This window comes from Cygnus olor, chromosome 1 (assembly GCF_009769625.2).
Source record: "Cygnus olor isolate bCygOlo1 chromosome 1, bCygOlo1.pri.v2, whole genome shotgun sequence".
Lineage (NCBI taxonomy): Eukaryota > Metazoa > Chordata > Aves > Anseriformes > Anatidae > Cygnus > Cygnus olor.
The window spans coordinates 29,333,105-29,359,519 of NC_049169.1; the positions used below are offsets into that span (position 1 = coordinate 29,333,105).

The following is a 26,415-nucleotide window of genomic DNA, read 5'->3' on the forward strand; positions in this document are numbered from 1 at the left end:
TTGACTAGTGCTATAGGGAAGAGGCAAAACACACAGGAGACAGATCTCTACAGTAAGTGTGGTAGATTTAGCAATGTAGATGTACTTCCTAGTCTTCTTCCCCTGCTTCTGTAACCATGGGTGCTTAAGATCTGTTGAGAATTATTCATTTCTTAAGCTCTGTAGAAAATTATTCTTCCAAGAAGGCGGCAAATCAGAGAGAAAGGAATGGAGAGATGGTTCTTCCATCTCTTATCACATAAGCAGCTGGAGTGAAATGTTTACAACAAAATTATATGAACAAATGTGTTTGGAATTCTTCCTGGGTATCTTTAACCTTGTATGTCATCTGAGCTGACACCAGAGTGAAGAAGGCAGAGGTAGGAGTAGCTTTTCTCAGTTACAGGATTTGGAGAGGAAGAAGGGAATGTCAGTTCTAGCTTCCTTTCTCTGGCATTGTCCTCTTTTCTTTTTCAGTTTTTCCACACTGATTATATTCGCCAATAAATTCCTAACCCTATTTCAGGGTTGTTGAAGTGAACCAAGACTGCCACTGCTGTCTCACTCCAAAATAAAAATTTTCATTACTAGAAAAATGAAAGATATAGAGGCTGTTATATTCCTTATCTTGAAGCCAAACAACTCCCCCTCAAATCTTTTTGTTCTGGTATCATCAGCAGGCTTCTGGTATCATTTGAAAAAAAAATCCTCTCATGCACAGATCACGAGGAACCTGTAAATAATAAATATTTTTGTTCTAAGCTGAGCTTTTTACTTTCACTGTGTCATGAAAGAAATGAACAGTCATTTGATAATGCTTAAGGGAAATAGTCACAAGTGTAGGCCCGTTAATGAATGTGAGGATATTTCCTCGGAAAAATCTGACCAATTTTAAAGCTACTGACTGTCCTTGAAATGTAAAAATGGATATTTTTCTACAGTTACTTACATGTCTATAGTTATTTAAATTCTATAAATATCAAACCTATGCTGCAATATCTGACTGGCCAATTTTTCCCTTTTCCTCTAGGCTGTGTTTCTCAGCTCATTCCCATCTGTGTACTCTGAACTTTTGAAGCTCTTTGATGTCAGAGAAGTGGCAAATTTGGTTCACGATGCTCTGGGCAGCTTGCCGACAGTCATGCATGGGGATGAATCCCTTCAAGCTGTTAAACTTCAAAGTATTGGGAAAACTGTAGAGAGTCACCTGTACACCAACCCAGGTAAGGTTGCCCTGGGCTGCCTGCAGTACAGGTCAGCAGGTATTGAGGGGAATCATGCCCCTCATAATAGTGCTTCCCAAGTAACAATTCTTGAAGCTCTGTTCTGTACAAGCTGCTTGTTAACAAGAATACAGATAGTTAAATTTAGGGGTTAGATTTTTAGAGACAAGTACTCTTAAAGTACAGTTTTGTTTTGATCTTGTGCTGGCTATATGTCTGTGAAAGGAGTTTTCATAATATTTTAAAAGTAATTATAAAGGAAAAAGCTCTACTAATTTGATTTTTTTCCCCTCCTTTGGGGGCAGTTCAGCAAACAGATTCTCACTTATCCATTAAGTGTTATTTGTGTAAATCTTGCTAGTTCAGCACTTTTGATCCTCCATTTTCTTAATGTAGCATAAAAAGCCTACACAGATGCAAGTGATACTTGGTGTTTATAGTATATAACAGCGTGTGCTACATGGAAGAAAAAAATGCTGTGCAGTGGTGTCACCAATGTTCTTTTTTTTTTCATTCCTAAGCAAAACACATAGAAATGACAAAATATTAATTTTGAGAGGAATTAATTTTGTAATAAAAAGTGTTAATTTACTTACTGCAAGTGCTCTTGAGAACTGTTGGCTGATGGAGTTCAATAGAAACATTAACTTAGATCATTTAAAACATTTAACACCTAAGGACATTTAAAAAAAATGTCTTTAATGATTGTACTTTAGAAGTTAGAGCTCAAAGAAGTGGATCCTGGCTACTTTGCTTCTTTCTGGTTGCAAAAGCAGCTTACTCTTTCCATTGTGAGTCTCCACAGCAGTCTCCTCCAGAACAGTGAGGTCTCCTTACAGCTGATTCATCAGGCCTTCAATACTCTAGATCACTGCCATATTCACAGAGCAATATTAAGGACACTCTAACTTATATTTTGTATTTTCCAAACTCCCTTGTGGTAGGTAGCATTCATTTCCATTTTCTTCCCATTATCTTGGTTAGGTCAGCCTCACCAGAGGATCTAAGAGAATGAATGTATTTAAAGAAAGTTATTTGTTGCCACGTAAGAGACTCTTGGCAACTTTCTTGGAACTGTAAATCTAGTTTCAGATGTATGAGAATTTTTTTTGGTAGCCTACTTTTGTAAAAGTATTTGTTTTTCATTCAAATGCAGTTTCACTACTAAGAAGTCATCAGAGTTGGTTTCAGCTATAGAAGCAATGAAAGTTGCGTGTTAAAATTTACATGGAGTGCAGGTTATACACAAATTGAATATAAATTCCTTAAACCACAGGGAAACTGATGTGAAAGACATTGGGCGGTAATGTAAGCTTCCAGTGTCCATGACAGAAATCTTAGGCAAATACTTGTACAGTGTAATTTCAGTCATCCTTGAGTTGAAGGGTCTTGTGGAGATCAGTATCTTGGTCTCTTTCCCAGTAATGTTTTCTCTCTTTAAATATATAAAAATATAAGTAGACTTTAGGTAGTCAATCCCTAGAGGGAAGTCTTTTGAAAATCCTATTGAAAAAATAAATACTGCACTAAGCCATGTTAATGTGTAAAGTAAACCATACATCCTAACATGAAGTTGAGGCTTGCTGCTATGAAAATAATTGATTTCTGCCTCACAGATGAAGACAATGAACACTTCAAGCTGCAGTACTAGCTGATACATTTGGACTAGATGGAATGCGGAAAATAACTATTTGTTCGAACTTTTAAAAATGAGGAGGGCACTTCTTAGATAACATTTTATATTTTGTGGAGCTTGCTGAGAAGCAAGTGAGAATATGTGAGCATGGAAATTGCATGCATTTTGTGCTGCTAGGGCTTGAACGACTAACACATTAACTCCCACTGCTGCGGAAATCAACCGACACTGCATTTGTGCTTTTGCTAAAATCTGGAGGTATATTGGGTATATTATTGAAAACATATGTCAGACATGCCAACGTTGATTTAAGATGCCCAAGCACAGATGTTAAGTGCAATTTCAGACATATTAGATGCATCTGGTCTCTGCCTACTTCTCTTTAGAGAATGCAGGTGTCCCATTGGTTATATATTGTATTTACTGAAAATGTGTGGATAGGATTTTGAAGTGGCTCTGTTATTGAGGCTTTGGCTTGAGCCTCTAAAATACAATAGAAACTATTTGTATTTTAGCAATTTTAGATTTAAGACTACAGCTCTTCCAGTAACAACTACAGAGATGTTAAAAGATGTCAACAGATTAAGTCTGTATCTTAGCCCTGTCATAGTGTGCATTGCAGCTCTTTATCTCATGATGGAATTTTTACATGTCACAAAAATGTGTCTTCTCAGAACACAAGGATTTGGACCTCTACTGAAGAGTAGCTGGATAAGACTTTCTCTATTAGTGAGGCAAACTGTTCAAAATAAATAGAGGAGGAGTTCAATTCTCTGACCATTTACACTATAAATATCATATATACCAAAAATTAGGAATCTAGGAAAAATCCTGAGTTGTTGTTTTAAGGACATCTTCATGTGTTTATTTATTTTGTTCATATGAAAATTTCCACTTAATATAGAATGTATTTCTTACCTGCTTTTTTATTATTTTCCTTATTTGTCACTGAAATCTACTATCAATAGATTAGAAATGTGACAAATACCTATTTGTTTTCTTTCTGAGACTGACTGCTTCCCTTAGTCTGTCCCCTTGAATGAGTTTATCTGAGAATTGCATCCTGTGTATCACAGGAGAGTGTACATGTTGGAAACTGTGTTTCTATAGCCATTCAGAGGTGAATATCTAGACACAATCAGTAAGAATAATTTAATATCTTTGAAATAGCTTACGGAGTGGATGCTGTTATACGTTACATTTCCTATTGAAATGAAAAAAAAAAATGCTAGCAAGATTAGGGAAAGATACCATTAACTGATAAGGAGGTTCAGGCTTGGGAGCTCAGTATTGTTTTCCCTCTGATTCCACAATTTTTTCAAAAGGCTCACAACTTCTTTTTAATAACAGTCGTAACATATTTTAGTGCTCATTGCAAGCTACTATTAACACACACTTTAGAAAATTGACTCAAATTTTTCAAAATGTGAAGGCTTTATACGTTGATCCATAGATTTTTTTTCTAGTACTCCAGGATCTTTTTCAGTTTAATTAGTATTTCTTAATTTGTCTTCCATAGCAATTTATTGTTCCTTGGAGTAGTCTGTGTGTGTGTGCTTATACACTCCAGCCTCTTGGGGAAGGGGTGTGTGTATGCATAAAAAATCAACAAAGCAAAGACCAGAAAATATTTTGTAAAAGCCATGCAAGTAATTCTTTGCATCTGTGGTTCTGAGGAGTTTCTCAGCCATACCCATGTTTTTTCTTCAGCACTACAGGCAATTTTGAAAGCATTTCTTCATAAAAGTTTGAAAAATGACTGAGAACAGTGACATGCCAGTGCAGTTGCAGAACAGGCATATATGTTCAGTTTTGGAATTGCAGTGATGACTGTTTGGCTTAAGCATTTTCTTCTCCTACCTCCCCCAAGTACAGTGGTTCTTCCAAGCAGGAAAGCATAAATTGAATAGGTCCAAATAAAACTATCAAAAATAAGAGCAACTTCCTCACTTTTCACTGTTCAAGAGCTTCTCAATGTTTATTTAAAGATGTCCAATTAGACTAGTTCTTGTTCCAAGTAGGCTGAAGTTTTGACCATCTGTTCAGATGTAGTCATTGAAATGAATATCATCTTTCTAATCTTTAAAATACACTGGAGTGTAGAAAATTTTGTATGTCTGTGCAGGTGCTTTACCACTAACTGAAAAGCAAGGGGGAAAGTTGTGCTGTGGGTTAAATGTTTAATGTTAATGTAGCTTGCACAGGAAAGGCACAAGGATTGCCCAGAGTGGTCTCTCTTTCCAGTCATGCCAAACATGAACTTGAAAAGCTCAATGTCATAATTTTTTTCTTTCTGTATAATATTTGCAAAGGACAAGTATTAACATTTTAAACAGTCAGCTAATTTGGCTTTCTGAACAGAAGAGAAATTAGGACAGTGACTGATGGCTAGGAGTTCTGATTATTGCACCATTCCCTGCACTCATTAATTTTATTGTACACGGTGGCTAACATTGCAGCTGGCAATTTTTAAGGAAAAAAATAACCTGAGACAAGTGGTGTATGCTGCATTCTCAAAACTTACTTGCATAGTCCTTGGTTGAGCCTGATCAGAGGTGAAGATGTTAGCTATCCTCTTCTGTATTATCACTAGATCTCTCATCTAAAGAGGTCAAGCCAGAGAGGTATTTAGGTTATGGGCTTACAGGGAATATGTCCAAAGCTGTGTTATATGTGGTAGTCAGTTCAGTAAGAGGCGCTGTTATCTCCAGTGTATAGTTGCAAGTCTTAACATGCTTTTTGCTAATCCACTCGATAAACCGCGTTTTCTGATCCTTTTATGGAGCTTTTGGAAAAATGGGACAGTTCAAACTGTTGAATGAGCATGCTCAGCTATACCTGAGACACTTCAGGCCATACCATATGGAAGTTGATTATTTACAAGTCAGGTGTTGCCACACGTGTTTTCTTTGGTCTTCTAAATGGAGTTCATAATGCCAAGCTTATATGGAAGCATTCTGTGCAGTGCACAGAGTAGGGGGCACCTCAGAAAATGAGGCACTAAATCCTGCATGTGCTCATCAGGATGCTGCCTGGAATTAATCAGGATGAAACACCTTGGTACAGGGCTGCTGCGATTTTCTCCTTGCCTTCTGGGCTAAGGGATTGGAGTTGTAGCTGCAAGAGAGGACCTGCTGTCCTCAGAGGATCCATGACCTGTGGGGTAAGGCTCACAGCAGCAATGTGTGAAAGAGCTACCATAACTGCTCTGTGACAGTTGTGTAGCTGAGTGGTGATTTGAGTATTGGTCTGGGAATGGCAGACCAGGCCCGGTGCTTTGTCAGCCCGGAGTCAGCTTCACATCACTTGCCTCCCAGGAGAGTACCCCAACCATAGACCCACGGGCTGGTTTACAGAGTGAGCCCTTCATCTCTGCTCTTGAAGATGGATTACCACGTGGTTAAGAATTGAATACACTTGGCAAAGCAGGGAAAAAGGAGTTGGCCCTGTAGCCTAAATGTCAGGTCGTTTTTATAGGAATGGAGAGTCCTGCTTTTTGCCTTAGCCGCAGGCATTAGTTCTGTCCATTTCATCCATCAGTAAGCAATAAACAGCACTGGCAGTGGGGTTCAGAAGGTGGTATTTTCCTGACCAGAGGTCTGCTGACTAGCCCATCTTCTTGCCCGCTCTCATTTTCACCCAATAGGTCTTGCAGTGGTTGGGTTAGTGGCAGCTGTGCATGCTTCATGTCTCAGACTACCTGGAGCAACACCTTACTATGCTTCTGTTTTTTGGATGGACTAAAGAAAATGCCTTGTTGGTTTGGTTGAGATGCCCCTGCTCAGCTGCAGGCAGATAAGGACTCTTATCTGACCAAACCTGATGAAAACCTACTGAGGCACCTGCAGAGATAAGCAACCACTGGATACAGGCTGATTGTTCTCTGATTTGGGGTTTTAGTACCACTGGTTCCAGATTCACAGAATCACAGAACTGTGGGGGTTGTAAGGGACTTCAAGAGATCATCATGTCCAACCCCCCTGCCAAAGGGGCAGGGGGGCCATTCATTTATGGCCTTTCACCTACTGTGAAATATATTTATATTTTTTCTTCAGGAGGAAAACATTTATTCAAAACATCTGAACAAATGCTAAGCATGAAGTACCTATTCAAAAACAGCAGACAAGCTTCTTTTGAAAACAAGAATATATTTAAATAGTTTGTACAAATCAACTTGTCCCTATGATTTTACTTGTGTTATATGTATAGTTAGTGAAAACGAGAATAATAGAGAAAAACAAGATAAGTGCTATATTTCAGCAAATGAAAGAAACATTCAATAAATAAAATTCCAGAATAAACCTGATTTTTCTCCTTCCTGGAATATGCTTGAGGAAGTATTTGAAGGTTGAAAAAGTGTTTATACAAAGACTAAACCTGGATTTTTTCCTGGTTGGAAAATTATTTTAAAGGAGAAAAATTTTCTGCTAGATAAACTTAATTTTTAGGAAATAATTACATTAATGTACAAAGGAACTGAGTAGATGTATATATATTTAGATAATATAATCATCTTTAAAGTTTTAATAGAGGAAATAATTCAAGTATACTTCTATGAAAACATCGTTTCTCAATTAAGGAAAAGATCTAAAAACAAAAAAAATGAGAACAGATAACACCCATTCCATTTATCAAGTTGTAAATAGGTGTTTTATGTGTTGTAACAAGTTTAAGAGTTAGGACTTTCCCCATTTAACATTGTCTTCAGTGATAAGAAAAAGAAGCAAGAAGAAGTAGCATGTTAATGAAGTTCTTGCATCATTTTGAGAGAATTCAGGACTAAAAATAGCACCAAAGAGCTGTGTTTAGAAAAGGAAATGGTTAGAGGAAAGGCAGATTATTCAATGTAGACACCAGTAGTCTAAATTGCTCATACTCAGTAGGAGTGAGGAATCTGGAAAAGCACAAATCCTGAAAGAAATCTGAAAGTACTGCTGGTCCATAAATTAGGACTCATTAGCAGAGTAACAAAACTTAAAGTCTGTTGTGACCTTAACATGCAAAGGTATCCTGTCGCATAGCAGGAAAGGCTAGAGCATAATTCCACATTATTTTGAATTTGAGTATTATTGTGCTATGTTTTTTTGCATGATAATTCAATAAATATATAATTTCCATTATATACTATATTGCACACAGCGGTGTTTGTCTCTGTCCATGGTACAACATAGAGCCTTTCCACACGTCGTTCATTCTTCGAATATTTGCTTTTGTTTGTTATGATATTATGATGTAAAGGCTTCCACCTATCAAAACTGTTGGTTTAAGCAAGTAAAAACTTTTGCTTCTCAGAACTAGAGCTCTGAACAGAAGACTTATTTGTATATCTGTATTAAAATGAAACGATTCTGCAAGAAGCTCCTACTCATAAAAGTTTTCATTTTTTTTCAGATTCTCGATATATTCTTCTTCCAGTAGTTTTACATCATCTCCACATGCATTTACAAGAACAGAAGGATCTTATAATGTGTGCACGTATCCTTAGCAACATATTTTGTCTCATCAAGAAGAACAGCTCAGTAAGTAAACAGCATGTCACATCCACAAGGTACTGAACTTCTTTATAGAAGACGCAGGCTGGACCTTGACGAAGAGCATTTTAAAGAATTCTCTGTGTAATGAGTCAAATGTAAATTTGATTTCTCAGACACCTTTTCTTTTCATGAAAGAATACTTTAATTGAGGCACGTTATTTTCTGCCAAGCTTTGACTCTTTCTGAGTGTTGTGTTTCAGAAAGAAATGTCCACTTTCTGGTAGAGGCATGGGCTATTTATCATGGGCTGTTTAGTCATAGGGGACACAAAGATAGTATAGAGAAGGGATAGATATGACTATTGCAGGAATTGTACTTAGGGATTAGTTGGTAAATTTTGTGGCCTATTTCTAATGTTTGTGTTTGCAAATTCATCTGTGAAAACTGCATATGAGAGCTAGCTTAGGTAGGTCTGTTGGCAGGCATGAAGATGATGGTGAAGTTCTGACAGGCAAAGGGATGTAAGACAACAAGAAATAAACATAGCTTGTATTCAGTGCAGCACATACAAACCAAGGCCAGCACACCTTACCCTGTAATGCGTTGGTGAGAACTGTTGTATGCGTTTCTTCATTTCATTCTTCTGTTAGAAATTAAAGTTGCCCGGTCACTGATTTGGTGGAGATGTGACCTGCAGCTTTGGCACTGCAATTTTCTTATTGCAGCTGCTCCTGGATTAGTGTTAGTACCTCTTCACAAGAGAAAGGGGTGGATGATAAAGCATAGCTGTGGTTTTGGACTGGGAGAAAGGCTTATATGTCTGGTCTTAACTTCAGATCTTTCATTTGGATTCACCAAATTGCTCTGATCATGAACTCTAGAGAAGTACATAACGTAAATTGATGTCTACATAAAGCTCTCCCCAGCGGGCAGGATATGCAAACGTGATTTTCAGTGATCTTTGAGTGACAGAGTATTAACAACTTTGTGACTGCCACTTGATTTTTGTGGATCGGTTCACAATATTATTCCTTCTGTGGTGATCCAGATAATTCAGAGGTTGATGGAACAAGTGAATTTAAGAGACATATCTTTGAAAAGTGATTTTTTTTTCTTTTTCTGTTGGCCATTCTAACAGTAGTTTGTACATGAGTTTTGTACATCTCAAGACAGCAGTTCCTCAGTACACTGAATACTGTCTGCCTTCATAAGTAGCAAAGTTAACAGTTGATTGACACTAGATGAAGTGACAGAGAACACGGCCATGACACTAGACTCATCTTGAGTCCAAACAAGAGTTTTGAGTTTTGTTACAAATCATATGCTGAGGGTGTGTAGGAAGGGAAAAAAAAATCTCACTCCTACACCTCAATGCCGACGAAGTTGAATGATTCTGTTTGTCAGCTGAGTTTTAGCTTGGTTGTGTGCATTTGATTATGAAGTGTTTCTTTCTGCAAAGAAATGTCATCTTAAATTGTGGATAAAATGGCTCAGATGAAGATGGTGTTGTCTGCTGCCATGGAGACAGAAAACATTGCTGAAACAGGGAAAACATATTTTCGTCTGATTTAAAAGGGAAAAGTACAACTTGACTTCATCAAGTCTTTTCTTGTGTCTAATTAAGGTATTCATGGTCTCTTTTGGTGGTGAACACTGGTTTCTTTGTATTGTTGTTGTGTGTGTACAAGTTGTAGGCTTACATAAATGACTAATTTGTTTGTGCTACTCAGTTGATGGAAAGCAATGTATCTGGTCCTTACTGCTGAAGCAGGTCTTGAAGGTTGAGCACCATCTGTTTGTTTCTAGTGATAGTTTCAAAGTGTGAAAACAGAATTCTACTTTTTGAACTTTAAGCCTCTCTTGGCAATTTCCCCAGAAAATATATGGGCATTATGTATAATAATCTTGACTGAAAAACCTGCCTATATTATTCTAAACATTAATTGAAAATAGTTGTGCTAATTTGATGAATGCTTATTTATTCAAAGTCCCCATAACTGTCCTCTGCATTTCAGTACAACGTAATTAATTGAAAACTGTAGGGTGGTAACATAAATAGAATTAAATAATATCTTAACTTGAGAATGGTCTTTATTTTTTCAAGTAAAACGTTCGTAGCAAAGCTTCTATTGCAAAACTTCTATTTGCTTCTAAAGACACATCAAAAGAAATATGCCTGTGGTCACCTTTCTGTTTTTACAACTTAAATGTTTTATTGATTATTTAAGGAAAAATCTGTCCTGGAAGAAATTGATGTGATTGTAAACAGCCTACTAGATATTCTGTTAAGGACAATACTAGAGATCACCAGCCGACCGCAGCCATCAGGCTCTGCTATGCGCCTCCAATTTCAAGATGTGACTGTAAGTTTCTTGTAATGAAATACCTCACAACTGTCACTGGTTGAACTATTAGATTCATGAGAATTCTGCCTTTATATTGTTATTCAATTGTAAGATTTTGTGTATTAAACAGAGATTGAGCAGAACAAAGAAAACTTCTTGCACTTTATTCATTTTCCATGGAAATGGTAATATTTTTTCATTATATTATATATATTTTGTGACCTTAAATAAAAGAAAAGAAAGTAACACTTGAGGTTATTTCAGGACAGTAACTATTTCACTGTTTCTTTTGTTGAGATTTTCAATAGCCTTCTTAATCTCTCACTAAGTTTGAATTCCTGAAAGTGGGTACTCCTGAAAGAGTATCAACTAATAACAATTTACTTCCTAAGACGCATACCTTTTTTACATGATGAAACAGCTCTAAAAATGCCTCCAGAATCTGTGATGCTAGCCTGTATGAATCCAAATTTATTAATCAAAAGTCATTCTATTGTTCTCTGGACTGAGCATTTGAATTTCATTTCTGTCACATGAGGTAGGGCATAGAGGATGGATTTAGAAGATTAACGAATGATATTTTGGTCAATGTGATACAACAACTCATGCAAATTGGAGTGTTGAAATTGAGCCATTTACAGGAAGGCTAATCGTGAGCATTGATGAAACAAAATGAAGTATTACTTTGCTTTGTTTTCAGCAAGGTTCCCAGTTTGCATTTGAAGGACAAATCTGTTCTAATATAGCAGGGGATATGACCCCAGTATGAAGTAGGGGGGTAACTTTTTGTGAAGAGAACATACTATGCATTGTGATTTACCATCTCATTATACACTTCATTAATTGCCTTATTTTTACATTGTAACATTTTTATTAATGAATAGATGGTTGCTTTCCAAACTAGAATTTCCTCTGAGATGAAACATTTGAAAAAGCATTGAAAAACCTGTGAAAGAAATGTGTTGTTGCCTTTTTTGTTTATTTTATCCCACAAAGAGCAAACATTAGTTGAAGTGTTTTTGAAGCTGACTAAGTTCTGTAATAGGATAACACCAAGCTTTAATCACTGTGGTTCAGTAGGACTGTACATCTAAGAGTTTGGGTTTTTTATCTGTAAATTATTAAATTACAAATGTACTCTGTGTGGCATATCAGACCATTACAAGAAAGCTCAGCTGAAGCAGGGGTTGTAGTATTAGACTCCTAGTGCAGCAAAGCTCTGAGCTTATTGGTTTCTTCTGATCTATCCACTCGCTTTCAGATTAAGTTTTAGTAAAACACCATGACAGCCTAATTCTTTCACGCTATCAAAAATTAGACTGAAAATTCTTTCAAGTTGCAAAATTTTCTTTTTATGCATAAGAAAAGCCATGTCATTGTCACCACAGGCATCTGAAAGAATACTTAATGTGGAAGTGACTCACAGCACAGCATAAGGCAATTATATACATTTATGTAGAAACATCATGCAGCATGGGCTTATGGCAATGCATAGAGCCAAATTTTGGAACTATTTGTAGAGCAAGTATGATGAAGTACCCAATGCAAGTACAGCAGTAGAGTCTGTTCCAGTGTGTTACCAGTATTTCAAGCTGCACCCATCATAAAATATTCTTTGTGAGATGTATCCTGGCAGCACACTGGATAAAATTCTATCATACCTTTTTTTTATCAGTTATAGTCTTACTTTTGGACATAGTCCCAAACTCATTGCAGTGTGATCTTATAGGCCCACAGGTCACTGTTTTTCTGCAGTTCATAAAGAAAATAAAAAACATGGCTTTGGGGGGGGGGGGGGCAGTGTTACAGGTGTTGCACTAATTAACATCGAATTCAGTGGAATGGTGAAAGTGAAAATTATACATTAATTACTTTAGGATATCAGTAATTTGGATCTGTAGGTTTTCTTAAGAAAAGCGTAGTAGCAGAGAGCAAACCAATTAGAGCAAATATTTATTTATTTGAAATCTTGGAAGTTTAGTCCCCGAGAGTTTAAATGAATTGCAATTTAATTGTCAGCTTCCTCTAGTTTAATAATTATGCTCATTCAATGAGACACAGAAAACTACTTCAGGATTCTACATAAGTGAATTTGGGTTTACGGCTTGGCTTGATTTAGGGCACTAGGATCTGGTCTTCATGTTTTTTATCAAGGCAATTTTGTTTGTAGAGTTGGCTTCTGTGCATGACCGACATATCCCCTGACTAGTTAGTCTGTGGCTAGCACTGGCAGAAATCTTAACAAAATTTGTTTTCATATTGAGTTCAACAAATGCAGCTGAACATTCATTGTTGTTCTAAAAACTAGCTGCCTGTATAGCTACCTAAATTTAAATCAAAAGCTCAAATTTAGAAGTTAACAATTAGCTAAAGCTGGTACCATTTTAAAGCTAATCTGTCTGTCAGTTGTAATAGTACAGCTTTCTATAATAGACTGTGATTTTTAGTATATTCCTCTAAGTCAAAATAAGTGTGGGATCATAGAAGGTGACCAGAAAGGACTGCTTAAAATGCTTAAGCAAGAAGGGAAGTGTTTAAAAGATTCATACGCAACTTTTGTCACTCAAGCTGACAATCAGGTCAACTTATATCTTTAATTACTTTTCTTATTTTGGCTACTTAGCCAAATCCGAGTGGTCTCAAATTTTATAGCTGGAATAAAGGTCTCCAAAATTTGCCTATTTAGATGAGCCTACATTATTTTAAATAGCATGATAAAATCATATTGAGACTCGATACAATGAAACTGCAACTCTTAAAAAATAATGATAAAACACCCAAGTCTTTTTGCTCTCTGAAAAGAACCTGATAGGATTGGAAATAATTTTTCATTATGGATATTTACAAGATAACAGCTGTAACCTTGCTGGTTAGGCCCAGACCATGAAGGTTAACATACTTTATAGACTTCGGATGTTGTTTTGAGAAAGCTGGGCTCACTGTAAGCAGCAATAGTTTTGCAGGAAGGTAATTAATTTGGGATCATTACTTCAGTGTAGAGTATTATTATGGGCAAGGCATACTTATTAGTTTACCGCTATGTTGCCTGTTAAAGCGAGCACCTGACACACCACCAAGTATATAAGATATAATCACAAGTGTATTAACCCTTCCAGTGTAAAATCCCAAACAACCATTTCTGTGAAGACATATTCCTTTTTTAATCTTGCTTTCTGTTTTTAAGGGAAGACAGAGGAAAATACTCCCAAATTTTCACTTGAAAAACTAGTGAAAGACAGCATTTTAAAGTAGTGTTATCATACCCGTCTGTTTTCCAAGTCTTGTTCCCATTTCTGGTAGTTAAGGGCCAGAGTTTATTTCCTGTTTTTGAACAAGTTTGCAAGATACTAGAATTTTTCTTCTACAGCACTGGGATGCAATCCAGACCCTATGATTAAGTTCCATTTATATATTTATATACATATATATATATATGTATATGTATGTTTTAATGAGAACTTCCACTGTAGGTCCAAGAAAACTTTTTATCAAAACATTTTCAAATTTTGTCCAGTTGTATAAATGAGTTTTCTTTTTGACAAATATGATATTTCAATTAAAAATGTTTTGAAAAAATCCCAGCTATTTCTTCCCTTAAGGAAAACATTAGCATTTTTCCCAGAGTTGTTGCAAAATACTTATTTTCTGTTTCAAAACAGAGTTGACAAAGAGATTGTAATGTTAGCAATCTAAATAATCCATTTAAAAACAAATACAAGGGAAATAACTGACAAATCAAACTTTTACTGCATTAGCTCTTCTGGATCTATAGATTATGCTGAGCAAGTAAACTGTTTTGAGTAAAAATTAATTTTTTTTAATGGTAAGGAAATTTATAGCTAAATTAATGTATTTTCATTAAGTATGGAATAATGTTTTCTAATCGTCATTAATTTCCCTTGCATTTGTTGATTACTTTAAATGCTTATCATATGACAATTTATAGTGTCTTCTGTATATGAGCTTAATCTCTCATATGTTTATTCATGGCGGTTATCTGAACAGGGGGAGTTTGTCTCTTGTTTGCTGTCACTCTTGCGACAAATGACTGATAGACATTATCAACAGCTTCTTGATAGCTTCAGTACAAAGGAAGACCTGAGGGTAAGTACCAGAACTGTCTTTTTACTTGTTCCAGTCTCTATTTATATCTCTTTTCTCTTTCTCCCTCTTTCAGATATTCCTGTGCTTTGATGAAATACATCAGTGTTTAAATGCAATATGTTTTTTGGATTAGTAGCTTTTACACAGATTTTCATGTGTACTCAGGGCAACTCTTGTGATGGAGCTAGGATTCTATTGCTTCTACAGTGACAACTGAAAGAGTAGAGATGGGAGGACTATATAATTGCTTTAAGGCCATATACAGTAGTCTCAAAGCCTGTTGTAAAGATTGTGTCAGTCTAAGGTTACACAGGTCTGCTTGATTCTTCCCATCAGCTGTTTGTTTGTTTGTCTTATTTATTTACTCGTTTATTAAGTTATATATGGCAATGACAAACACACAGCTTGATAAATGAGTATTCAAATAACGCTCTGTTTTGCCTTACTGTGTAGCAGGTCCCTTGGCAGGAGGACCTGTCAGACTTGTAATGTTTGTCTGCCCTGTTTGATCATGTAAGAGAATAGTTGCAGAACTTTTTCAGGGCAGATTTTACCAATTTTATTGATGGACTTACCAGGCTCATGGAGACGCAGCATTTTTAATTCGTTTTTGGAAGAGAGGGATGGATTAACAACAACAACACAAAATAGTAGTTAAGGCTTCCTGCATAAAGACATAACACCAAGGCTTCCACTCTGCTAGACCCTGAGAAACTAGTATAGGACTGCATTTGATCCACATAAGAAATCTTGAGTGATCACTTATTCCCATTATTCAGCCAGTGATTCTGGATAGGAGAGTAATGACGTCCTAGAGTGATAGTATATTTTTAGATGTTACTTTTAAATTATGATTCGATAAACTTAATTATTGCCCTGAAATGGAGAGCCTAGTCATGGTGCAGTTCCAGATTTTCTTAAATTCCTGTTTAGAGATGTTCTGAAGAGAGCATACCATCCATGAGTGCTTTTTCTCTGTAGTGGGGTGATGATATTAAGTTTGAAAGATAGAAAGAAAATAGTACTGAGAGGTTATCTCTATCAGGAGTCAAGAGTACTACCTAGGAGTTATATAGAGTGGGAGATTTTTAGACTAGTACTAGACCATCTGTTTTCACCTGGCATAGTTAGTATCCTTAGACAATTTTTAATATATGTTGTTGGAATTTAGGCATTTTTTTTTCTGAAAATATTTTCCCTTTTGTTTGAGTTCTGATCAGATATGTGTTCTTAGGTTTAGATTTTTAGATTTGCTGAAGGTGTTTCACGCTTGATTTCTGTGTTTGATATATCTGTGAGTACAGTGTTGAGTATATTCATACTTTTGTGCTTCTAGAACATGAAAATCTCTAGAGTTATTGCTTGAATGGTGTTTGATTTGAGACACATTTATATTCCCCGCACACGCATACCCTACTATTATACAAAGACATATGGAAAGCAGCTGTAGCTCGTGCCATCAGCTATCAAAATAGAGGTCGTAAGAACTCAAGTCCGGAGTTTATTTTTCTCATTCTGATCTCACCAAATCAGCGTCAACTCCACCAGTGATTAAGTGGCAGTAGGTTTGATGATAATTATTGCAGCACTCCTTCTCTTCTGAATCTTAAATAATATAAGAAATTGTTTTTTCCTCTCACTTGGAAATATCAAATATCACTGCAATGTGTGACTGACAGGAAGAGGGAAAGATGAGAGTGAATGTGTTAGTCTGACACTGCTATTAATCATAAGGTGACTGTGTGTGTCTTGAACCATCTTCACTCAGAGGGTGGTGAGGCACTGGGACAGGCTGCCCAGAGAAGCTGTGGATGCCCCATCCCTGGAGGTGTTCAAGGCCAGGCTGGATGGGGCTTTGGGCAGCCTGGTCTGGCGGGAGGTGTCCCTGCCTATGGCAGGGGGGTGGAACTGGGTGACCTTTAAGGGTCCTTCCAGCCCAAACAATTCTATGATTCGGTGCTTCTGTGATCTTGCCACTTACCTCTGTGCTATGCTTTGTTTGCCAAGCATGGAACTTCTTTCATATTTTATTCTGCTTTAAGATATGTTCCTTAGGAACTGACGTCAGTATGAGTAAATCGGGATTGAGAAGGTGTAAATATCTGTGATAAGACATTCTTATTTGAGGTATTTTTAGAGACTGAAGTAGTAACCATAGTTATTATTCTGGTGGCTAGTATGTATTTCTGGATTTAAGCTTCAGTGGTAAATATCATCAACTTGCTGTATTTTTGAATCCTCTTTCTGCACCATGGTCAGTGATGTCAGATTGGACTGGGTGTTCCGTAAGCCACACTACAAACTACATATATAATACAGGGTTTGCAAGTGACTTATCTGAGTGTAACCCAGGCTTCTGAATTGCTATCTGCTATGCCTCCTTTTTTTTTTTTTTTTTTCTGCTTTGTCTACCCCTGTTTATAGGTATCTTTCTATTCTAAATGATGCATACTGATATTACAAGGTATTTCTTCTTTCTTTGACTAATTCTAAATTCAGTCAAAAAAGACTGTCTCAAGTGTTTGCAGGAATGCATGTTTGCACAGTGTTTATGCTCCTATTCATAAACTATCCCCATCAAACCACTTTTCCAAACAAAAATTCACTCATGTAAATACTTGTAAAAAAGGAAACAAAGGTTGTCATTCATCATCAAAACATAACTCCAGTTCTTATTCTTTCTTATAACAATCTATACCAAAATTATTAAAGGCTTTTTCCAGCTTGTTCATCACAGTATAGCAAAATGGAGTTTGAAGGAATAACATCAATTTTAAAATGACAGATATATCTGCACATTTTATATGACACACATCTGAGCGATGATTTAAACAAGTGCGTTCATAGAAATATTTCCTCTATTTTTAAATATATTTAGTTTAAGTAACTGACATGTTGACTTTTTATTTTAGTTGTTTCTTCAAGAGTCAGTTTTTTTCCACAGACAGCAGAAGATGGAAGAAGCGTTTTATATTTGAAAACGTGCAAATGAAGTAAGAAGGAAATGTCAGGGGATTCATGGCTGAGTGGTACTGCCAGATATTCTATTTCACTCACTTTTTGAAACGTTTAATTTAATAAGACAATAATTTTCAATGCTTCCTTTATGTTTCAGTATTATTTTTAAGATATGCTTATTTTGTTTACCACAAAATAACATCTTATTCTGGTAAATATATTTTTTAGCAATTTACATAACAGAGGCTCCCTTGTAGGCGGATATTTGCTGCCACAAAAAAGCTCAGATCTAATTTATGACAAAAGATTACAGTGGAAATTATAAATAGGGGTAGAGAAGTGGGAAACTGAATGAGAAGAACAGTATATATTTGCATAATGCAGCTTTGACCACAGCAAAATGGTTTTGATTGATATGGATGGGGTTTTAATTAATAGGTTAAAAGAAAGCAAAATAAAAGCACCTGTCAGAAGGCCTAGTCTTTATCCACTGCTGGTGTATGCTAGATAATGAGGCAGGATAGATATACAGGAGAGATCTATTGTAGGAAAAGAGTGTTTCATGGGGCTGGGAGTGAACTTCACCGGTTCTCTGATCCCTCTCTTCCAGCTAAAGGAGCCTGAGCAGGGTACTAAGGTGGGTACTAAACCCTACCAGCAAGCACAGTGTATTCCACAGCTCTCTTCTCTAATGACAGCTTAGACTCTCTTCTCTAATGACAGCAAAGACTTTTTAGGGTTCGTTGGCATGGGGTTGGCAATTTAGGTGGCTTCTGATGTAGACTGAAGAAGCAGTGAAGGAAAGAGGATCTGGGAAAGGGTTTGGCCACAGGATGGATATGTTGTCCTGGCAGAAACAACTCACTTTCGGAGACAATTCAACCATCTTTCTTGTAGGCACCTTGGCACTCTGCAAAACATCTCTGGGACACTGTACAAAGACTTGATAACAAGTAGCTTGATAACTCTGCAGTGTGAACCACGGCATAGGGGATCAAGCAACTAGCTTAAAAGTGGACTGTTGTCCCAAACTAAAATGCTAATAGATTTACCCCGAGAAATCTTGTATAGAGTCTGCCCGGCATTACAGAGGATTTTACGTGTATACAGGGAGACGTGAAAGAAATTCAAAGATGCGTGTTGATTAAATGACTAAATAGTTTCCAGTCTTTCAGAAGGCCATGCTTCTCACTGAATTGCAGTTTCCTAATTTCATCAAGCAGGTATTGCAGCTGAATGAAACTGAACTGTGATATTATGATATTATTTGAGTGTTGTAAGATAGTACTAGAGCTTATATATGCTAGGTAGGAGTATTAAGAGATGATATTTAGTTGCATGGAGTATGTAAAAGGACAAAATTACTCCATTACTGTCACTTAAGTTAAAAGGCATATGAGACATCAATTATAGCTGTATTCAACCAACCAAATGTTAGTTCACTTACAGTGCCGGCAAAAACACTTTTTAAATGTTAAAATCTGTTACTAAGTCATTCTGAAGTGTTTAGCAGAGCAGATACAACTATGAAAGATAATAGCTTATTGCACAGAAAACAGTTTAAGCTATAGTTACAAAATCAATCTACCATGAATGGTACTTCATAGTTATATCTGGTGATGGTTTTGGAATGTTTGGACCATGAAAGAAAAATGAGCAATCACTTCATGCAAAATCCCAGTCACTGTAATGCTGATCAAAATGCTTTGTGGAATTGCTGTATGGAACTGTTGGAGGGGAGCTCCTTGGGTATCAGAGACCTGCCACTGAATACTGATGAGCAGACCTGAGACGTGAAGGCTACTAGTGCATTAATCTCAAAGCATCAGACTAGTCAGCTGGCATTTTACTCTTGGTTATTTTCATGCTTATGGATTCCTAGGGAAATGTATTATCAAATAAAAAAAAATCATACATGAAAAATAAGTTAGGCAGAGATTAACTCCGGAAATAGAAGCTTAATAGTTGTATCTTGCAAATCTTGCAAAAATGATTTTTTTTCTATTATTTTAATGAATTTTCTGTTTCTTCAAGTTACATTTTAGCTTTGAATTACGCTGCATTTTTGTTTGTATGTTTTAACATTTACTACAACACGGACAAACTTCAATCTTGGGCTTTTCAAATTTGTATTTTATATCTAATAAATCGTATTACTGAATTGATGACACGATTTTCTATTTTTTCTGTTAAAATTAGAAATAATTAGCCTTGTGTTGCTGATCCAAACTATAATGCCAGTGTCTACATTTGCTTTGTTTTCGAGTTTGCTTGGAATAAAAGGTTCATTCTGTTCTTAGCCTAGTTGCCTAAAGAAATGAAGCATATGTGATCTTCCTTTCTGTCTGTCATTCTTTCCTTAACAACTTATGAACTAGCCAATTAATTTCAACAGGCTTGGCAGTGGCCTGTTGGGTCTGAAAGGCACTAAATTTTACACCCCATGCAACCCTGGAGTTTTAAGTGGTCCTTAAACCATTCTTTGGTTTCCCAAAAGCAGATATTTGGTCTTTTCAGGTCAGCAGCCATTCAGCAGCAACACGTATTGTGTCAAGACAGTGAACAGGATAGAAATGGGATATGGGAGAATGGGGGTCAATACTGTGAAGTGTCCTACAGCAGCATTTGGGGCATTGCCATGTTTTTGGGATTACTGCACAGAGCTGCAGAGATTACTGCACAGGGAAAGGATGTAACCCCTAAAGAAAAAAAAGGAAGAGGCACAAGTGTTGAAATCGAACTACAAGGTGGAAAACTATAAGTAGGCAGTCTGGAATAAATATGTTGCTCATGGAGATACTTGTTTATCTGTAAAGCTGGTCACCTGCGCTCAAATGCTGTATTATCTGCACCAAGTCTCATTTATACTCTTCAATACAGAGGATTTTTTGGCCTCTTACTCAGAAAACAGGTTGTCTCTTTTATGTAATCTTCTCTGGTGGGTGGGTGCTGGGATCTCAGCTGCCTTTCCCAGCGCCTGCATTCGTCCCCCTTTACAGTGATTCTCTAATGAAAGACATCTGTTGTGCAATGCCCATCATCTACACTTTGGTAAATGCACTTGAGAATATATTTTGGTGTTCAAAATTAGTTGGTACCTCTGGTTGTATCTTCATCTCATCCTTGTTTTGAACTCAGTCTCTACAAATGACATGGGCAGAATCAGTATTTCAAACATTTCAAGGGCAGGTACAACACTAGTTCTGTTAGTTGGATTATATCATTTGCCTCCTGTTCCTCACAACATCAAAAGCTCCATTTTGCTTACTAAAAAAAAAAAAAAACAAGCAATGTTGTACACAATCAAGACTGACCATTACCACCTTTGTTTAAAGCATTATTTATCAAAGTATATCTGAAAAATCTTGTGCTGAGAGGAATAGCAGGAATAGCTTAATTTAGTTATTTATTAGTGAATTAAATGACATAGGAGATGATAATACTGAGCTCTTTCTACATTCATTCTGCAGTGCTTTCTACATTCAAAGTAGCTCGTGCATTTACTACTTGTATGTATTCAGCAAATGAAGCTGAAGGGTTAAGTGACCTGCATACAGACAGACGGCTGTGTTAGCAGTTCAGGGGTCTGGACGTTGCTGTTGACTTCACTGGTCTTTGCAAACCCAATGATAAAATTGTCATTGCACTCTCTCTCTTTCCCACCAAATAATGCTACTTTTAGAATAAATCTTGAATGTGATGAAAACCTGGCATGATTAAGGAGGTATTCAGAACTCTGTGGTGTTTGTAAAGTGCTTTTTTGATTTGCAAATTGTTCTCAGGATCACATTTGTGGAAGTGTATGGGTGGAAACCAAATGCATCTTTGACATTTATCTTATGTATTGCTGTCAATCAAATGGCAGATTAAATTATTTTTCTCTTTTTAAGAAAAAATGAATTAAATTGCTATTTAAAGCTTTCTTAGGGAATCAACGATGAAAAAATATTAAAAGGTATATATTTTGAAAATAAATGTGCAATTTGCTATTTCTATAATGATTTTTTTCTGCCTCTGATTAAGATATTTTTAAAGCTCACTGCTCTTTTTAAAGTACCAGAGGTATAAGATTGCTTCTTTTCCTTCCACAGGATTTCCTGCTGCAGATTTTCACTGTATTTCGGATACTGATACGACCAGAGATGTTTCCCAAAGACTGGACAGTGATGCGTTTGGTTGCAAACAAGTAAGACATTTTTAATGGTAACAAAAAAATAAGGGGTGTATGTGAAGATCATGGTGTAAGCAAACACAGTTATATGATGTATATAATAAAAATGCAAAATATACTCTATAACGCTGGCTGCAGTTTTTCATTTTTGAATTTAAGATTGGGTTTAAGTTTTAAAATCCCTGCACTTATTTTACACAACAAATTCATAGTATAATCTGTTCCTGTTTATCTTCTAAATTTCAGTAAGAACGTAGAACTGGTAACTCAGAAACACTTCTACAGATTGAAGATGCTAAGCATCAACAGCTTTGTTTTCCAAGCAGCAAATGACAGATCTCAACAGAACTTCATTTCAAATCTGTTTGTTGAAATGCTGAGTTGGTAGAGATCTGTTTGCTCTCAAGAAGAAATTATCTGCTATAATATTATTAACGATGTTTTTGCATGTTTGTTAATTTAGTGCTTGTCAGAAAAATCACAAATCAGGAAATGAGGCACAGCACAGGCAACAGTAGCATGGGGCTCTAAGCATTGCCTAGTGATACTTTGGGATATAACCTGCCTTTGAGCCATTCTTTCTTTGCTCTGGCCTTATTTTTACAGAAACAGGTTCCCAGCATTTCTGAGAAGTCATTATAGTAAGTCTAGAACTATTGAATTTTATTTCACCTGTGTCACCAGCTATCCTTTTATGTAGGCTTAGTTTTGGATCAGATAAGCCAGCTGAACAGTCAACACAATTATCTAAAAATCAGTGTCAGCAGAAGAGGGAGGTTGTATTGAGCAGACATAGGAATCCAGAATTTAGGATTTACTTAAACTGCAATGCCTTATGAATTGTTTTTTAGTCTTCATTGTGCCTATCAGCTCCAAAAAGAATTTGAATTCATAGTGCTGTACGGACAACTAGTGCTTATCTTCTGGTTACAATTAAATTTGGCAAAATTTGTATTCATAATAGATGTTATGTATGTGCCTGACATAGCGTTTGTTCAAGCTTTATCATGACTTGAGAAAATAAAATTTTTTGCTCATTTTTATTACATGATTTAATAGTGCTAATCTTTCCAGATTTGAATTCCAGCAAAAAATGTTAATAATCAAAGAATCGATATGATGCATCTGGTAATAGTGCTTAAGAAATAAATTGAGAAACACAGGAAAGAGGGAAAAACATAGGAACTCTTAGCCTCATATATAATCTAAGAAATCGCTACATATTCCAGAAACAGCTGGCTTGGCAGATGGCTTTGCAACAGCTGACATGTACAAAACTAAGATTTAGGAACGACCTTGGCATGTGTTTCTTGGAGTGGTGGTGTTCAGATATGCTAAAGATGTTGTTAGCAAGTTCTGCAAAAAGAGTATTTGCTTGCATTAGTATTTTAGTGAGCATCAAACATCTTTTATTATTCCGTGTCATGTTGCTTTTAACCAACTCTGGTGAAACTGTGACTCTGTGTCCAGTCCTGTCAGTCACAGAAGACAGGCAGAAGCTGGCGAACTGAACTCATTAACAAGCAATTGCATAAGCATTACTGTCAGCAAATGGCATGTTAGCACACCTTTACCAATTCAGCATTTGGTAATTTACCTTGCTAGGTATATGTTCCTTTGTGGAGGAGATCTGCTTTGCTGTGTGTAACAGAGGCTTGGTCAGATGTTTTGCCTAAGTGTGGTGTGAACTGAAGAACCGTCATTCCCATGTTGCATATTGACGGTTAGTTTCTGTTTCTTTTCGAGGCAGCAGAAAGGAAATTCCACCTCAGTTCTCTCCTCAGGTGCAGGACACTAGTTTTTCTGGACTAGTTTTTCTAAATGGGAATGCCATCCTTTCACTTGTTTCCCCCACTGCCATTTCAGAGGCTGCCTTCTGTTAACTTCCCTGAGGAAGTGGCAAAGAGACTCAAAGCAGTAGCTTGGCTGGAATTTTCCCAACCCCAAATCTTTTATTGAAAAGGGGAGATTGCAGAGGCAGGTTGAGAGGTTAGGGCACTGCCTGCACCAGACAGAAGTGCCTGTGAGCTGTTATCTCTTCCCTCCGCTTGCTGAACCAGAGTGCTGCCAGTAACCTGAGCCCCTTTGCAACTGAATGCAAAACTTCTTGAACTCTAGCCCTGTTCATGTCTACAAGGAAAACCTGCAAGGTGTTGCACATCCTTTTAAGAGCATAATCAAGTAATCCATTAAAAAAATTATTTTTTTTTCTAACTCCTTCTTCCCAGGAATAAAATCACTGGCATGTTTCCTGGGTCAGACAGCCCCTTCTCAGCTGTCTGGGCTTCAGCCTGAGAAGCTGTAGCTAATCTGAAGGCAGCATGTGTTTTGGGAGCTTCGCCATCGCTGCAGTCACATCACCAGCAGCACTATCTTTGCTCTCCACTCTCCCCAGAGTGATATAAAAATTCAAACTGTCTGGTATTTACAGGAAGAGAGATTTAGACTGTCTGAGCCTAGGGAAGAAATGAGTCCTAGTAAGGGTATAATCAGGTAATAAGCTTTTCCTGAGGGGGAAAAAAAAATCATTTTTTCTCTTATTTATCCATGCAGAACTTCAATTACCTGAAAGATTTTTAGGTCTTAAAATGACATAATAGTCTTTCTAATATGTATTAATTATATATAAAAATATTGCTGCCCCCTGGCTTCTAGAATTTTTTCTTGTTGCAGTATTTTCAGTAATTATGTAGTATCTGGTACTTGGATGCCGTCTGGGATAAAACAAAAGAGAAGGTACTGCGAGCTCAAGAAGACAAATCTGGAACTAGCCAGAAACTAAGATACTTTACGATGATACACTCATGGTCTATAATTCTGAATGTCTGAATATCCATCATGAGAAAGCATTAATGACTAGCATTACAAAGTCACCTAGTGATTTCTAAAATTCAAGATATAAATTAACATTTAAGAAGGCATACATAGTACTAAAACAGAGAAATAGATCTTTTTTGAGTTGTGTGATGGAAGGAGAAGTACACACAAAAAGTCTTCAATGTTTATCAGCTTCTGGCAATGAGACCAATTAACTCTGTTTAAACTACATAACCATGTAACATCTGTATTGAGCTAATCAGGATACATTCAGCAAAGCAAAGTGATTACCTATGGTTATCTAATATTTCTATCAGGGATTTTAATAGAGTGGCAGATTATTTTTCTTTTATATATTTTATAGAAATCATCTTTATTTCTTTCATTATAGGACAGACCCACTTTGTACATAAAATAAGCAGTAAGATATGCCAGACTAAACCTGAAGCTTTTGCATAACACCTTCATAATGTCTCTCTCAACTGGAAATAACAGTGTAATGGTCACTCAATTTACCCTGAGGTTAGGGAAAGGATCACTTATCCAGTGCTTTAAATGACTGACATCTTTTGAAAGCCTTTAACAGACTCAGCTGAACTCCAGGTGTGCCATGTTTCATTAACAATTGAGGAGGCTGTCAGAAAGCAAAGTGAGGTTCCTATTACTTGCTGAGCAAAGGTTTGATATTTGTAACATACGGTGCCCACGTATTATGTAACAATGAATTAATTTTCCACTGCCCTTGCTGTGCAAGAAGCTTTCAGTTTAAAGATCTCATCCTTTGAGCATTTTGTTGAATAGTAGAGATGCTAGATCATCCAATTCTCAATTTGAATTCTAAGAGCCTACAAAATGGATTTATGAATATGATTATTTATAGTAAAATCATTGATCTATAGAGTAAGATTTACTATAATGTATTGTTTATAACACATTTACAAATGTATTTGCTGACAGTTGGGCATACTGACTTTTAACAGAAAATCCTTTTGGTTATCTAATTCAATGACAATTGGAAGACATTATTATTATTTAAAAACATTAATTCAAACAGAATACGCAATAAAGGAAGACATCAAATTAGCATTGGTTTCATCATTATGGCTGCTTTGAAGAATCCTGTTAGTTCCCATGGTGTGGGAGTCTGAGACTCCTACAATGAACAAAAATTCTTGCTTTTATGTAATACAAAGTGTTGCTAACAACCTCCTTGGTTTTATGTAATACAAAATGTTGCTTACAACTGAACGTGTAAAAATGGTTCTGCGCCATTGTCTGTCACAGAGCATAAGTATATGGAGATATGCATGTATGAATAAGTTTATATACGTGCAATGTTATGTATATACACATTTATGTGAATATTGTTTATTTATGAAATATGAAAGACACTTTCTTCTGTTCAAACACCTTAGTGCTTTTGAAGATTTTATTCTGCAACAGCAAAGGCTAAAATGAGAAGCTAATGTGTTATGTGTTTGCCCCATACCAGAATGGGAAAAGAGCTTTCATTTTCTGCAGCTGGCTGCCCAAGCAAATCCAGTTTGTCGTAGCACATTCCAGGCATCAGAAAAGTTGTTGAACTTCTGGGGGCTGCCATGAACTTTTCAAACAGCTTATTGCAGAAAGATTTACTGTGCAAATCTGATGGAGATGCCACTCTGTCAGAAGTGCCCTAACCAGGCCTCGGGTTAGCATTTTGTATATG

General features: G+C 36.5%; 1 protein-coding gene across 5 annotated transcripts in view; it reads left to right on the forward strand.

The window, feature by feature from the left end:
* The window catches only part of DOCK4 (dedicator of cytokinesis 4), a 249,294-nt gene that overhangs the window by 167,478 nt on the left and 55,401 nt on the right, over nucleotides 1-26,415 (forward strand). For all 5 annotated transcript variants that reach the window (XM_040550612.1, XM_040550631.1, XM_040550644.1 and 2 more), the window contains exons 23-27: nucleotides 1,010-1,202; nucleotides 8,230-8,357; nucleotides 10,541-10,675; nucleotides 14,663-14,761; nucleotides 21,811-21,905. In XM_040550612.1, the coding sequence (XP_040406546.1) occupies nucleotides 1,010-1,202; nucleotides 8,230-8,357; nucleotides 10,541-10,675; nucleotides 14,663-14,761; nucleotides 21,811-21,905 (650 nt within the window). The remainder of the gene's footprint in view (nucleotides 1-1,009; nucleotides 1,203-8,229; nucleotides 8,358-10,540; nucleotides 10,676-14,662; nucleotides 14,762-21,810; nucleotides 21,906-26,415) is intronic.